Here is a 17,265-nt window from a genome sequence, read left to right as displayed (position 1 = left end):
GTGGGAAGTACAAGCACAATCCAAATCCAGATATTCTAACAATCTACAGCTTTTTTTGGTAATGAGAAATTTGTCCTGTGACTCTTAGTTTTCACTCACAGTGCATCTGCTACCTTTATGTGTATTTCACTGTTAATCTCATCTATCAAAATCTGTCCACAGATTGTGCAAAAATAGTTTGCCCACAGCTCAGCAGCACTTCCTGACTTCTGCTGTTCCTAACAGTAGGGGTACTTGGCCAACCCTAAACATGGAGCCAAGATGGCTGCTTCTCACCCTGGGGGAACAACCACCACCACACAAGAGCTGCTGTTCATCATTAATGCTGGTCTGACCAACACTGCACACTAAACATTTGTGCCTCTTCTGCTGTCTCACTGAGGGAAATGATACTGACCAGATCATATTTGAACATGACAGACCCCTGTTGCACTCCAACAACAGGATGCTGATTACTATACTAGCCCTTTAGTTATGGTGATCATATTTTTTAGCAGCAGTTTTATGGATCTTTTTCCCTAAATATATATCATTATTACTGGAAGGAGAAAGTTGTGCCAATTTTATCAGTGTATGTACAAGTTATGTGTTTTCAAATGTAACCGGGTTGCGACCCTGATAAGATGTGGTTTGCTGTGGCTACATTACAGCTAACTCAAACAGAGTAAATAAATCATCAGTCCCATCATCACATAAGTTACAAGAGATTATTCAAGATGAAGAAGTAATCATACATGGCTGTCATTCACCATGGAACTGTGTGATTCTTTGGCAAATCTACACCATGAAAAAGCTACTGGATCAAACATTTGCAGATGACATCCTTCACTGCCTGTTTATTTTTTGGCCAAGAGAAAAAAAAAAAAATAAATAAATTAAATTTAATGTAACTGAAAAGTGAAAATGTAGGATCTGAATGCTTGGAAAATCTCCCAGAATATCTGGTGGCCAACCATTAATTTTCTTTGGTAGGTGAAGTTGAGCTGGGTGAATTTGGTAAATCTGAAAACCTGGCTATGGCCTTGTTTGTTTTGTTTTGTTTTTCATACTTTAAATGTCAGTCCCTATACCTGACTTATAACACTGAAAGGAATGACAAAAAGCAAATTGCTGCTCGGGATAAGATCATTCATTCTTATCAGCCATACACTCAGTTGGCAGTTTTTGTTTTTCTTTTTCTTTTTTTGTTTGTTTTTTTGGCTCCACCTAGCTAACACTAATGCAATCTAATACAACAGTCCTACAATAAATCCTCCCCTCATGAAAGTTGTAATGTTTAGTTTCTCTGTATCAGTGAGGTTAGGCTAAATAACAGAAATACTTTCCCCTATAATGAAATACAGCTCAACAGCAGCATACATATATACTCAGTTGAATCAATACCTCTCTAAAACAATTTCAATACAAACTGTACATTATATCTATTATGCTGATATCATGAAGGAAGGGTTTCTTGCAGGACTGTTGCAATAGACTACATTAGTTTTAGTGGTAAAACGAATAAACTGCTAACTGAGTGTAAATCTCAGGTAGTGGTATAACAGCCCTGGGTGATGAGGCAGCCATCTTGTATCTTTTCACCTGAGGAAGGAAACTGACTTGTCTGGATCACTGTGTGGATAAAAAAAACTCCACCTGTTCCTTTTCCTGTTGTATTCTTGACCCAGACTTCAGATTACATGTTTAACCTTGAAGGTGTGGTGATGCCTTGGACATCAAGGTCAAGACCAGGGACAAGACCAAGACATTTTCAATTCAAATACATGGAATCAGTGACATCTCAGAGCAGACAGAACAGTTCAGTTCAGACAGTTTGATAGTCCTGGGTCCAGATAGTGACGCAGATACACACAGCTGCCATTGGAGAGAGTTATGTATAACGATTCTGGTAAAAGGCTACAAGAAGAAGAGGAAAGAGAAGAGGAAGAGGAGGAAGAAGAAGAAGCAGAGTAGCAGTCAGGTGAGAAGTTGAAGTTGTAGTAGTAGACAAACTTGCAGTAGCATAATAAATACTTGTAGAAGTTGGGAGGAGTCTTCTCGGATTTTAGAGAGCTGGGGTGGGAGTCCCCTAAGATTTCTTAAAGAAAACAAAATAGGGCAGATGTTGCAACCCTTTTTTTCTTAATTATATGCGTTTTATCATTAAAACAAAAATTGTGAAAATCTTTTTTAAACATAATCCTACTTTTTTAAAAACTTTTTTTTTTTTGCAAATAACATCATTTTGTTATATTTTCACTTTAAATTCTCAATTTCTAGCCCTGTTATTCATGGGGGAGATCAGAATGGCTTGCAGAAGTCATGCACAATATTCATGCTGGTAAACAATGTCATAAAAATGCATTTCTAATCATTGCCATTTCCCCCCTAAAATAGTTTCTCAAAGATGTTCTCCCGCTGCTGCTGAATACCTGTTTTCCTTAAAAAGCCTGTATCTTCTTGCCCCATCCCCAGAGGTATAGAGTGTATGGTCTGCAGAATCTCCTTCCCCCCTCCCTCTTTCTCATAGAGGAGCGTGCTCCTCCTTATCCATCATGCCTTCTGAGAGAGCTTTTTGCTGCAGGAGATGCTGTTTTGCACATATTAGCAGCCAGTTTTAGGATTAAAAAGTAGCTTGGATGATGGTGATCATAATGACTTTGCATTGACATTGCTAGGAGAGAAAAAAAAAGAAATCTACTGTCTCTCTCCCCCTTTCTCATGGACTCCCTCCCTTCTCTCTCCCCCCTTTTTTAATCCATCCATTGTGTCTTTTTCTGTCTTTCTTCGGGATTTAATTAGTTTCATTCATGCCATGCAAATTTGCTAAAGAGGAGCTGCAGCAGCAATGCTGAGATGGGGCAGGGCAGGCAAGGGGGTGGTGGTCAAGATACTCGGGAGGGAAAGAGAGAGTGAGAAAGAGAGAAAGAGGGTCAATCACATCTTCCTTTTCAGTGACACCTCCTTTTTTTTTTAGCAGATGTTATGGCCAGTTTTGTGTCTTTGAGGGTTTCTGTTCACCCCAGTTGGTACGTCCATCCACATGTCTGTCTTTGGGTTAAATTCCATCTCAAAGTGGATCAAAACTGGCTCTTTGATGTCTATGGAGATCTCAGTGTTTAAAATGATCAGCTGAACTTGAAGTCCCAAGATGTCAACTGTCTTGGAAGGTCCAGATGATATCAAATAGAGAGAATCATGTCAAATATACATATGATATGGCTGATGTTTTCTGATATGTATGAATAGATTTCCACCTGCTGGTAGAGGTCCTGTAGTTCAGCAGAGATTAACAGGACAACCCAGACTCTGCAGCCCAGCGGCAAAACTGGATCAGACTCTGCTGGAGTCTTTCGACATCATGATGGACCACCCTGGACCACCTTGCATAGTGCTTGAATGCCAAAATAATGCAACATTCACTGGAAAGCAATAGTTACGCGTGCAGCTTCTTGAAATAAAAAGTGATCATTAAAGGAATAACACAACCAAAGCACAGACAGCTGTGGAAATCGAGGGTATCCTTGTTGCATGGTTTTCAAATCCATGTCTGTCATAGGTTATGGCCCTCTTGCTGCTGAGCTGGGAGCATCCATGCTGTGGGTCTCTATGAAAATCAGTTCAAAAGAGGTGGAAATGTTTTGTCACTCCCATCTTAAAATGTTACATGTGGTCACAAGCATTTTCGTCACTGGGTTGCATATCAGTGTGTCACATAGATGATGAAAATGTTAAGGTCAGAGGGTCAGTGATGGTGGTGGTTTCTCCCTCTCATCTTCTTTTGTTTCTCTTTCTCTCTGTCTCCCTCCCATTTTCTACAGTGAATTCCATTGGGGGAGATGGAGGAGCAGTGCTATAAAGTTTACTGTTTTCCTCTTGTTGTGAGGAGGGGAGGGTTTAGAAACTCAGCACTGAAAGGGAAAAAGAAAAGAGAATTTAGTGAGAATTTGAATGAATGAATGTATTCACTTTAAATTGACCATGCCCTGATGAAGCATGGTCGAGAAGTTTACATCATAAGTTAACATCATAATTTAAGTCCTAACACTATGAAACAGGTGATAAAGGCTTTAGATGTTTCAGATGCAGCCTTTTGGTAACCACCTGATTTAACTGCATACCAGTGAGATCTAGTATCCAGGTCTGGTGCAGTTCAAGGTCAAAGTCCATTTTATACATACTGTCAGTCAGTGGAATGATGCTGGTGGGTAAAGTAATATTTTCTTTGCTTTATAAGAATGGCATCAGTACAGGTCCAGAGTGCTGGAGCCAGCAGCACTTATCTTAGTTCTTGAAGTTTCATGCATGACTTAATTAAAACAGGTTGCATTTTTCAATCTACTTTTTATTTATATATAGGTTGTGACTTCCTGTTTACATTGTGTTTGAGTGAATGGTACTACAGATGCTTTCCTAACAACAGACTCACACATCACTAAAATCTTTACAAGCTGATACATCATTAACACAAGTGTCAATGATGCAACATGATTTCACTCACTTGAAACTAGCTAGTAGTTAGCTTAGATCTTAGGAAAGACTTTATGAATAACTGATGCAACCCGGTCTTCTCAGATGGGTACTAGCCAATGACATGGTTCTATCAAAGATTCACATTTTGCAACTAACAGTTGATGAAGAACCAATTTTACCTACATGTCAACAGAGAGCCACTCATCAGGACATTTCATATATATAGATACAATAACCAAAACTGATAATTATTTTACCCACCATCACAGAAAAATGACATTTTGGCTTTAATTTCCATTTCCTCTGCTCAAAATGATTTGGTGTCTTTCTGAGGTGTGGTGTGAAACCACAGTAGTTATGGGCCTGTTTCCCAAAGGCATCAAAATGGGTTAAGATCATTTATTTGTTGGTATACATCTTATAATTTGGCCTTTAATGCAAAAGAGGGTAATAACTTTTGAGAAGTTTAACAAAACAATCTTATCTAAAGTTCATTTACTATCTTTTTATGTCCCCCACATTTTTCATAATCTTATTTTTGTCACTCTCACTTTTAGTGTCAGTTTGAGTAACTGACTAAATCCAACTGCCAAAATCCAGTTGGAAGAAGGTCTGAGTTGATGAGAACATTACAATGCACCTGAGTTGGCTTTAGCAGCTGCCCTCGTGCTTCCAGCAGTGAGGACATTTTGTGCAAGCTGCCCCAACGTTTTGGTGGAGGTTGCTGTTGGTCATATGGAGAAGACTGAAGACACTACTCACTACACTAAAGTTCATTAACTCTTTTGTATTTTCATGTAAAAAACAAAAAAAAAAAAAAAAAAAAAATTTAGCTGTTTTTTTCTGAAGACAATGCATTAAAAAGCATTCCTCTTTGTAGTAAAGATAAAAAATAAAACACATCTTATTGAATGGTAGTTTGAATTTTTGTCACTTTTAATATAATATATGAGCAATATTTATCAAAAAGTAGGGTTTTTAAAGTAAATTATAGGCAGTGATTGATAACCAGTCATAATTGTTAGATAATATTAATTTATATAAATCAAGAAAAATATTAACTGCATATGCTTTTTAAAAAATCATGTATTTATTTTAAAGAATCTCTAACCCCATTGTGCTGTCTGATGAAACCAAACTGATGCCCTTGACTGTAGCAACTATTACTATGTCTAATTCATGACACTAAATACAAACATATTGCTGTAAGTTTTACCACTGTCTATATTAATACAGAGAATGCTGACAGCTATTTTGTGTATAGCTATGACATCAGCACATTTAATCCCAATGATGCTGTTGGCAAAGAGGCTGTGGGATTCCTGTGATGCTATAAATGAGATATATAGTATTAGCCATTATAGAAAGCCTTCTTTCTTTAATGCAACTGCACAACTTTCCAAACAAAATCCTCTCAGGTTGAAGCAACAATGTAGAGATTGAAAGACTTCTACAATGGCAGACTAAGTGTTGATAATCTAATCTGTAGTTTCCAGTGGTGCTCAGTATGACAGAGTTGTTTGTATTAATGGAAACTGCGGCAACAAAATACTGTACACCAGTATTTTGAGTGAATGGTGCTCAAAGGCCAGGAAATGGTAGACCAACCACACCACTAAAGCAAAAACAAACAAACAAAAAAGACATCAAGACTACAAAGCTCGCCCAGCCCAGGCCAGCCGACATGCAAATACACCAAGAACACAGAGCTTGAATGTAACACACACTAACATTTCTTTCTGTGCCTGTAACTCACACACACAGACTGCAGAGGTCCTCGGGGGGCTGCTTAGTCCTCTGATATAACAAATGGTAACTGGATAGTAATTAAGAAGCTGATGAGACCAAAAGACATCAAGGTCAAAGACAATGATATCAAAAAGATGTCAGAGGTCAAAGTTCAAACCAGAGGACTGCAGCCAACCAGGACTGAGCTGAAATTCAGACCAAGAGCTGAGAGTGGAATATCTCAGATGGTTTGTCAGACCTTGGCCAAATATCAACAAATTGTAGCTTTTTGTTTCATCCCACTTTAGCTGTCAGGTAGGCAGGGTTTGCTGTATCAGGTCAGGTCTTCTCTAATTCAGTTAAATCTGATGCGGTTTGTGTTTGCTCAAATGACAAACTATAATTCTCCTGTACCTGTGTGGGATAAAACAAGCCATAGACAGTGTTTGTGAAGGCTGTTTGACCCAGGTGTGGTACACACAAAGGCTACATGAAAGAAAAAGGTGAGGAAATAGAGTGCAGCACACAACACGAAAAACACAGAACATAAAATGTCACACTAACACATAACCACACACAGGTGAGAAACGACAACACAAGAAGCAAACGGTGCACAGGAACAACAGTGAGGTACACATTCTTACATGGAGAAGCGATTTTTGCTTCTTTCTTTCTTCCTCCTCCTCATCATCACCACACTTTTCTGACTTGCCCAAACTTTTCCTCCTCCATCTCCTCCCTCTGATGCTGCTTGGCTGACAATCCACTCAGAACACATCATTTTACAGCACATTTTCCCCTCTTCCCCATCTACAACATATCATTCCAGTCTTTTTTATGTCCATTCCTGTCCTCCTCCCCGGAGAAATCCAGTGGGACAATCTTTTTTTTTTTTTTTTTTTTTCAATTAGGTGTGAAGGTGCTCCAATTTCACTCAGTTTCTTTTTGGTTTTGCTGTGAGAAATTTCAGGTGGGAGAATGAATGGTGGGGGACAAAGTCTCACAGAAAGAGGGTTAAAGTTGTTGGGAAAGGGCAGAAAGGTGAGGGGATGGCACAAGGGGAAGACAGGAAGCACATGTGGACAAGGAAAGCAAAATAGCATTTCTGAATGAGGGGGCAAGAGCCACAAAACAGAGCACAGAAGAGGCAACTTTTTTTCTAGTGTCTCCATTTTCCATACATACAGTACATCATTGAAGAAACATGGTTGGACATGAACACAGGGGCACAAAGGAGAGATTGAGAAAGAGATACCTGAGTTGTGAATGGATGGAAAGGAGAGAAATGCTGGCAACAAGGGGCATCATGTAAGAACCAGTAATCATTAAAAATCCTTAGACTTTGACTTTTGAAGGGCACCTCTGCAGTGTGGTTCCTCACTGGGAGTTAACTTCTTCACAGATATTTGCGTGTTAAATCCATTTTGACCATTTATGAAGCAAAGGTGAGAGATTTAAATCCTGACCATCTTCACATTACAACATATTGTACATAGCATGCAGTAGACCAGCATACATTCTCCACCATTTTGGAAAGAAGTCATCATGGCCAACTGATTTGAATAGTCTGATGTGCTACAGCATTCTAACATACATTATGTTAGAAAAGCAGGTGGTCATAGTATATTCAAGAACTAAACATTTACATTCACAACATCAGATATGTTTCTGTATGGAGAAAATAATGGTGTAATGCTGTTACCTATGTGGAGTGTTGCATTATGGGTTGTTTGTAGACTTAATGCTGTTGGACTAGGGAGTTTCTTAAAGTTAATGTCTTTTAGAGTTGAGTGGTTCTGCAGAGCCCCCAAGCAGGTTAAATTGGCCTTAATTCTCATCCTTTGTAGAAGGTTAGATTCTCACATTGCAGAGGCATCCTTCTGAAATTATTGTGGTGCACAAAGTGTATAGAGTACACGACAGGACAGATGGAAAGGAAAAATAACGTGGACAGGTAATGAAGAAGCAGATGAACGAAAAGGATGGAAGAGGATCTCTTAGGAGGCGAAGGGTCTCTCCTCTCTCTAGCAGAAGAGGAGTTGAGACAATGATGGAAGAAGCTGGATTTGTTTGTTTAGTTTTTGTTTTTTTCATTTCTTAGCATTAGTTCACAGTTACTGCTTCTTTTTGCATATATCTGAGAAGCGCAGGGCTTTCAGAACAGTTCGCTGTGAAAAGAGAAGCAAAAAAAGAAAAGAAAAAAAATCAGAAGCTACGATTGTTAATATGTTTCTCTTATCATAAGTCTCTCAAGATCGATAAGAAAGCAGCTATACAAGACCTATCAGAAATGTAACCCTTCCCCATCCTGCAAAAATAAACTTTCCCATCCCCACCCAGCCCTGTTACAGTACCTAACTTGGTCTGTTTTGACCAATAGCATCATAGCATTTTGGCATGCATAATGTCAGCCCATCCCACCTCTTCTTGCATCCAAAGAGGTGAAGATTTTTTGTCCTGCATGCTTTGTTAGTGCATATGTATGCTTCTAAACACATACATCCATACACACTCTTAGTAATCTAAATGTTATATACACATTCATTAAACTTGAGACTAAAATCTTATAAACCTCCTCACATTATTAGTCATATCAGTATCCTTATTGCTTGCGCTGGAAACCCATGCAGATTCATCTACAACGCAAACTTAACATATGTACATCATCATGACAAAGCGACCAATCAGCAATGGCCTGAAGGAAAGTGACAGACATACTAAAAACAAGTTGACGTTGGGAGAGCTGAATAAGGAAAGGATGAAATGGTGAGAAACAATAGACAGGTTCAGTAGAGACTGGAACGCATGTTTACATCTATGTAAGTGTGTGAGCGTGTGTGTATGCGTGCGTATGTGTGCCTGGTGTGCATGTCTAGTAGGACTGGGGGTTAAAATGATTTTCCAACTGGGAAATTAATCTTGAACTTCCAGTAGATTAAAAACTCAAAATCATTCATTTGCACTTCACACTTCTGAAGCCAAATGGAAAAGGATGTTCAGTTTGAGAATGAGGGCTAAACAGGGAACAGAAAACCCTGCATGGCCCCAAATCATGGTCACACACAATTAACAGAATAGCTTGACACTTTGGGAAAAAAAAAAAAAACAAAAACAAAAAAACAACCTCTTATTCACTCTCTTGCTGAGAGTGAAATTAGGAATCAATAAAAATCTGAAGAGCCAGGAGGCAACAAATGACCTTAGCTTAGCATTAAGACTGAGAGCAGGGTGGAATGGCTAACCTGGGCCCAGGATGTCCAAAAAATCTGCATTCCAACAACACTGAAGCTCACTAATTAACACACTGTATCTCTTTTGTTTAATCTGTGTACAAAAGTAAATTTGTAAAAATGACAAATAGGTGACCAAAGGCCAGGAGCTGTGACTTCCTGAAGACTCACTGTGAGGTTGATCACTTTTACATCTCTGTTCATGTATGTGTCAAAGAAATGAGATATAATGTGTTAATTTGGGAGTCTTAGAGATGTCGACATAGTAATTTTGCATTTGGACTAGCCATTTCTCCCTGCTTCACATCTTACATCTAAGCTAGGCTAATCACAAGCTAGGCTAGTCTGTTTGGAGCAAGCCAGAGCTCCAAACAGACATAAAATTGATATAGATGTTTTTCATCTCACTGTTGGCAAGAAACAGAATAACTGTATTTCCCAAAATGCCAAACTTGATCTTTAAATTTTAACTTATCTCCTCAGTTGGTGCCCTCACTTTCCAACATTCCCCAGTTTGAATGTAAAAAAAGTAACAGGAAGGAGATACCTCAGAGCACAGAAACATTCCTCTGAAAAAGGAAATACATACCTCACTTTTTTTTCATCATTTTTTAAAGTCCTATCTTTAGGCAATGATCTCATCTAAGATCCTGGCCAAGATTTTGGCAGGATTTTGTCCAAGCAAATTCTAATCCAAATCAAAAGGAAAGTTTTTTTGTTTTTGTTTTTTTTTTGCTGAAAGCTCTCTGTTACTTTTTGCAGGGAGAGAAAGAAGGTGAGAGCGAGAGTTGAGGACAAGGGAATTAAACAGACATGAAACTTAACCAACGGAACATAATTACTATCTACAACAATGACAAAGTGTGACATTGTAGTTCTGAAGTCAAGTACATTTCTGCAACATCAGAAAAACCCAGTGTGAAACAAAAAAGTAACAACATTTAAGTCAAAAATTAGATCAATATATATTATAATATATATAATATACTCTGACAGAAAGATGATAAACTGTTAATTATAAATATCAAGACTAAACTGAAATAATTATTTCTTCTTTTCTTTCTTGTAGAAGCAAAAATAAAAGATGCATTTTTCCTAGTTGACATTTGTGCATCTTAGTACAGAGGTAGGTGGAGGTCTGGGCACACACACATACACACACACACACACACATACACAGCCATATGCACATTCGTCATGTGTGCCGCAAATACGACATATCTAAACACACAGATCCAACCACCACTATCTCATTTATCTACATTGCATATTTCTATGTTTGTATGCTGTCTCTGATGTCATGTTCTCTCTCTTCTTCCCATGTGGTGCTTGTCATCTGCTCCTCTTTTACCATGGGCTGTCACTCCAGTAGCCGTTCACGGTGCCTCCTACTGACCATTGAAAACAAAGAAGAGATGGACGGACAGAAGAGGAAGGAGGGGGGTGGGGGCAGAGGGTTTGGAAGGGGGGGGGGGGGGGGGGGGCAAAAACAGGGAAAGAAAGAGAAGCCAAAAAGGGAGAAAACTAAAAATATTGCCACTGGCTGCTTGGTCACACTGGTGTCAGTGCAAGTAGTAACGCTGTTGGCGGCGGTGGTAGTGGTGGTGGCTGAGGTGGTGGGATGAACTCAGACCTAAGGAAAACCACGCTTCTCACACTCAGGCTGAGCTGCAAAGTCTGAAACCTTTCCACATTAAGAGAATGCCTTAATTCCCTGTCTTTCCAGGAATGGTGTGAGAAGATGAATACCAATATCATGTCTGTGTGTCAAGCTCAGAGCTGGAATCAGGACATGGTTAGCCTAGCTTACATTACAGACGGGAAAGCAGGGAGAAACAGCTGGACTCACTAATTAACACATTGTAACTTTTTGCTTAATCTATACACAAATAAAAATGTTTAAAAATACACTTTGTGGTTTTAAAGTGAGTTATGTGTTAGAGCCATGTCTCTGATGAACAATAGTTATCCACCCGCTCAGCACAGTGAGCAGTTTGCTGGGTGATAAGATCAGTGAGTGTGTTATGATGATAGTAAACCTGACAACCTAAATGTGACAACAAGATTCCAGGAGACAGGGACAGTTGCCACACCCAGCTGTTGTTTGTCAAGAAATACTTCCAGCCCATAACACCACCTACAACCAACCACAAACTGTCTTTACATTTCTGTTTATGCACCAGTTTGAAAAACAACATATCCCATGTTAATTAGTCAGCTTCACTTATTTATTTTGGACAGAGTCAGAGTAGCTGTTTCTCCCTGCCTCCCGGCTTTATGCTAAGCTAGCCTAACCACATCCTGATGTCAGCAATGTATTTAACACAGAGATGTGAGAGTGCTTCCCATCTTACTCTCAGAAAACAAATAAGCTTTCTTTGTGCGGTTCCTAATAACTGAATGAAAGCGCAACAAAGAAGTGAGAAGTAATCACCCTTTTTTCGGGCTTTGCAGCTCAGCCCTTTGCTGAGAGCCCAGGTTAGAGTGTATGGACAGGAGGGGAGGATTGATGATGTGGGTAGATCAAACCAGATCAGATCCTACTAAGAGTCAAAGTACAGTATGTATGTAAAGTTTTTTTTTTTTTCATGTTACCATAGCTACTTTTGTGTTATGTGCACCAGCTCTGCAGTGTTGATCCCCCTTGACTGTGATTCCCAACCTTTTCAACTTAAAATAATATATTTCTAAAATCCCGTTCATGGCCCTGTCTCAAAAAATAACAAGTTTGCATTTTTCTTTTGCAGATTTTCAGAAAATTCAATAAGATTTGCTTTACAATGAAAAGGAAGTCCATATAAATATGTACTTATGCTTTTATTAGCCTGATTCACATAATGGGCTGGGTATATCTGCAGCTGATGTAACTAAAGACCCAAAACTGAGAAGTCACAGTATATATCACCTCCCCCAAAGAGGGATTTTTCCTTTTCAAACTGCTATATCTGTGGTCTGAAGAGATAAAATTATCCAGTATACTCATGAGCAAAAAGCAAAGGAAAAAAAAAAAACAGCGATGGATTTAACCTAATTTCATATGGTTTTAATCATCTCACACCTGCTTCAGGTTTATCTTATGATTCCTGAGGGGGCCCCAGGTTGGGAACACATGTCGCATAACCTGCATCCCACCCTGACAGAGATATCCACGCATCTTCACACCTGTTCCCCTGCTGGGAAGCCTGAGGAAGAAGTAGGAGAAAGAGGAGGAGGGAGGAGGAAGGGACGCTACTATTTTCATAAGCTGGTTATGGAAGTGATCTAATGAATCTCATGGAAGTCCCTCTCCCCTCTTTTCCAATGCTAAAGGAATACTCTGAGAACAAAATATGCATGTGTGTGTGTTGATGTTTGCACAAAAGGGGTTGTATTTCTGAACTATATCTATAGCCTACATGGCTTTTTTCAAAGGTGCAGAGGTGCTACAGCTTGGAGTGCGTCCTTTTCAGAGATATGCTTTTGACTTTTAAGTGTATAAAATGTTACTGTTTTTTTTTTTGTTTTTTTTTGTTTTGTTTCAATCTACTTGTAGCCATAGTGTATTTTCTTATTCTGGAGATTCTCATGAGTAAAAACATGCATGCTGCAGTAATACGTTAGCATCTACGTGTGTGTGAATGTGTGCATTCTGAGGCTTAATATTAGAAAAAGTCTCTTATTCATAGCTACTCTTAAGTATCAGTCTTAAAGCATTGAAGTGCAAGTGCAGTCAAGATACAGGCAAGAAGTAGCACAGGGAAAGCTAGAGGTAAACTAACTCAACTATCTTATCAGTCTAAACTAACCTAGACTCTATCCCTGTTAGTAAGGCAGGTGTGTTAGTGTGTGTTTGTGTATTTTAAAATACTGTTGCTTAAGCATCTATCTCAGCTTAATCATTACGGTTTTGCTATCTGTGGTTTTAAAATAGGACCCTCGAATGGCTAGAAGAATGCTAATTTATAATGCAACGGTGAGTAAAAACAAAAACAAAAAAAACAAAAAACTAAAAGAAACTAAAAACTATATATTCATATTATTGTTGCTGCTGTTGTTGACATTTTGTTGTTTGTGTTTCTCTGTAGGCTATGCTACAAGATGGAGGGAATGGGGGAGTGGCATCGCCTGAGGCCAGGTGGTTCAAATGGCTCAAAGGTGGAGTTGGTGATGGGGGTGAGGCGCAGTGGGGCGCCTGTCATCCCGGAGATGTTATTGAGACTGCGTGACTTCTCATAACCCGTGGCTAGATGAAAATGACATGCACAGGTCAAAGGGCAAAGGTCAGAGCAGGGTTATGAAGAGTCATTCCCAGCAGTTATGAGCATAAGTAAGTTTTCATGATATGGTAAAAAGTTGTGATTTAAGGAATGGGTGTTATGGGATGGAAATGCAAATGTTCATGACAGAAAATAATGCCATGATGTATTAGTGTATGTTTTATTATGACAGCATTGCACATCAGAAATAGCAAATATAAACCATTTGTTACAGTTACAAGCATTTGTAAATGAAACAAAGTTGAAAAAAGGTAAATAATTCAAAACAAAACCAGCCCAAACCAAGTAAAATATTTCAGACCAAAGGAGGAAGTTGGAAAAAGACAGACAGACAGATAGATGGACGGAGGGACAAACAGATGGACAGACAGATACAGACAGACAGGGACAGGACAAAACAGGAATATGGGTTACGAAAATCAGCTATCAGTTTCCCATAGTTCCATTCCAATATCCCATAGACACCTAGAGGTGGTGCTCTGAAGCACCAACATGAACCGTGTGGGTGGGGGTGGGGTGGGGGGGTTGGTTGCACTAGTCCAGTGGATGTACACAAAGCCCTTGATCTGAAGACATCCTGTAAGATTACTGTACTTGTACATCCACTGTACTACCTGCTCTGGGATTCCCAAAAGCACATCAGTGGTGCTACATTTTGTTCAGAAAGAAACATAGACAGACCTGATGATCAAATGATTTTTGGGAAACTCAGAGCAACGCAGGTGGGTAAATCATCTGGAACTGAGCACAGTTACAAATAGACACAATCTTGCACATTACCACTCCAATCTTAAAAAAGCTTCACTTCACTAAAGACAGTTGGTTCTCAGAGCCCAGGTGTTTTAGCCAGTCTACCAATAGCAACAACAGGCTGCTGTTAACAGGGAAACAGTCAGTTAGACAGACAGACAGACAGACAGACAGGCTGACTGACTGAAGACAAACCCCTCTCCAATGTCTGGGTTTCTCCTCATTTAAGGGGAATAAATTTAAAAAGTTATGAATATACAGCCACACTAGCTGCTCTGTGAGGCTGTGTTTGGCTACAGCTGTACTTCAAACCAAACGCTAACATTAGCATGCTAATATATTCACAATGATAATTCTAACATGCAGAAGTTTAGCAGGTATAATGTCTATGCTCAACCCATTTGCTTAGTGTGTTAGCATGCTAATATTGGCAAATTAGCTCAAACACAAAGTACAGATGAAGACTGGGAATTTGCTTTGACTTTAATAGGTTGAAGTAGCAAGAAGTGGCCAAGATAGGTGAGCTTTTAACGTGTTGGATGGATTTTATTCTTGAAGAATGTGGTTTAACTTTATAGAAATCATTAACACCTGGCTGACATCTGAGCACAAAACTCTTATGTAATTTATGGAATACTTTGAAATATGTTCAACCAGAATTTTTATTACAACCTGATGGATATTTGAGGGAAATATGACAGAGATTTGAAAGTATACCATTATGAAATACACACTGATGATATTTCATAAACCACTGTTTTTTTTTTCTTTTTAGGAAGCAAAGTGCATGTTCTTGCATGGTCTCTCTGTGCCTGAAAGGGTTCTCTCTGGGTACTCCAGCTTCCTCCCATAGTCCAAAGAGGCAGGTTAATTGGTGACTCTAAATTGCCCATAGGTGTAAATGTGTGTGTGAATGGTTGTTGTGAATGTCAGCCCTGTCCAGAGTGAACCCTGCCTCTCACCCAATGTCAGCTGGGATTGGCAACAGCCCTCGTGATCCTCAGAGGATAAGCAGTATAGATAATGGAATTGATAATGCACTTAAAACACTTTGATCTGAAGACATTCTATAAGACCTTTATACTTGGGGGACCGATGAAAAATAAATGATCAAATCTGAAGCAGCAGAGGCAGAGATATTCTGACTTTTAGTCTCTAACCCTAAACCCCAATCCCACAGTTTGTAATGCAGGCTTTCTAAGCTGCCACCAGGATTTGGACAATGTCATTTACTCATTTGGTAGACAGTTTTTTCCAAACCTATTTACAAGTTAAGGACAACACTGAAGCTTCTGTGTAGTAAGAGGCCTTGAAATAAGTACTGAGTCTGTAAGATAAGACAAAGTGCAATGAGATCATGAAAAGAAGTACACTGAGAGTGTTATTTATGTTAGAGTGTTGAGGTGTCAGGAGAAGAGGGGCTCTTCAAAGAGATTAGTCTTCAAGAGATTCTTAAAGATAGAGTGATGCCTCTGCTCTGACAGTGTTTGGGAGCTCATTCCATTCCATTTCTTTGGTTACTTCCACTGATTTTATTACTGTCAGGGATTTGAACTGTTAAAAATGCAACCTTTATAATGCCATTATAAATGAATTTGGGAAGCCAGTTAACCAGTCAAGAACTTGTTGCTGGATTTCCTAAAGATACTCTACATTGAGATACTTTTGAATTTCTCATTACTTTACAATGGCATCCAAATTTCCTCCAATTTCCATCCAAAGAGAATAATATCTTAATTGACTGCTTCGAATTTGAATAGAAAGTGACATTCCCCACTTATCAACTTCCTGCCTGAACTCCATCCACTGACTCAACGTTTACAGTCATCAGTACTGTAACCCACTAACACGTGACGTAATTTAAAAACAAGTGGTCATGCTAAATTCTTTTTCTCTCTGTAGGGCCATTGCAGAGTGGTAAGAGAGATACCCCTATTCTGCAGAAAAAAGGACTAAGAACACAGGACCATGTTTACCACTAGCCTGGTTTCATTTTAAGACTACCTAATTTTAGCAATTTTTCATCTGCTAATTAGGTGCTGTAAAAAGTTTTTTTTTCCTGCAAACCACACAGATTCAAAGATTTTTTTTTTAAAAAAATCCCTTTTATTTCATGTTGGTGACTCTCTGGATCCCCTCATCACTTTACATATATTGGACCTGACTGGAGACACAAGACCCAATTTAGCTGGTGAGCTGGGAAAAACCGGACTGCACACCTCCGCCATCTGCTGGATTTGCTCAGTGCTATTCAGTGGAAAAGAGGGACAGTCACACATCTGGTCACTTGCAAGCACAATCATCAAGTAAGGCTGATATCTGGGCAAAGTTAGTTACAAGATGGTGTTTACAGATGCTAAATGGTTGTATAATAATGTTGTAAAGTTTTGTGAAGTCTGTGTCATTAATATCAATAATTTTTTTTCTTATTCTGATTCAGATCAGATAGGTCTTGCATCAAGGATTTACCATCTGTACCTTGTACCTGTGGTGTGTAATAACACCTTTTATATTTTATATTTAAATACATGGCTGTGACTGTTGTTGCTGTAATAACTATAGCCACCCTCTACCAACAAAGTTATCCAACTGCCTGCCTTACATTATAATATAAAAATAATTACATTTGTAGATAACTTCTCTAGATTTTCTATTTATTATTTATTTTAAAATTTTTGATCATTTATTTCATCAATCAAAATTCCCAAAGTTGTGGTTAATCATTTGAGACTGATCTGCATACATCAGTTGCACCTATAAAAGTGTTTATTTAAAGGTCCTGTATGGAGAAATCTGAAAACCCTTGTTATAACCTGTGGCTGCTGAAGTGCAGCCCATGACTTGTTGCT

General features: G+C 38.9%; 1 protein-coding gene across 3 annotated transcripts in view; it reads right to left on the bottom strand.

The window, feature by feature from the left end:
- Positions 1-1,438: 1,438 nt before the first annotated feature.
- Positions 1,439-17,265, bottom strand: part of LOC108898540 (potassium voltage-gated channel subfamily C member 1) — a 74,246-nt gene continuing 58,419 nt past the window's right edge. Inside the window, exon 5 of one of the 3 annotated variants that reach the window (XM_018698443.2) lies at positions 1,439-3,890. In XM_018698443.2, the coding sequence (XP_018553959.1) occupies positions 3,877-3,890 (14 nt within the window). In that variant the 3' untranslated portion in view covers positions 1,439-3,876. Of the gene's footprint in view, positions 3,891-10,328; positions 10,802-17,265 lie in introns of those variants that run through there. The other 2 variants (XM_018698444.2, XM_018698442.2) reach the window with 2 other exon arrangements.

This window comes from Lates calcarifer, linkage group LG11 (genome assembly GCF_001640805.2).
Source record: "Lates calcarifer isolate ASB-BC8 linkage group LG11, TLL_Latcal_v3, whole genome shotgun sequence".
Lineage (NCBI taxonomy): Eukaryota > Metazoa > Chordata > Actinopteri > Centropomidae > Lates > Lates calcarifer.
Note: the sequence above shows the minus strand (reverse complement) of the source record. Positions and strands in the feature narration are given on the sequence as shown.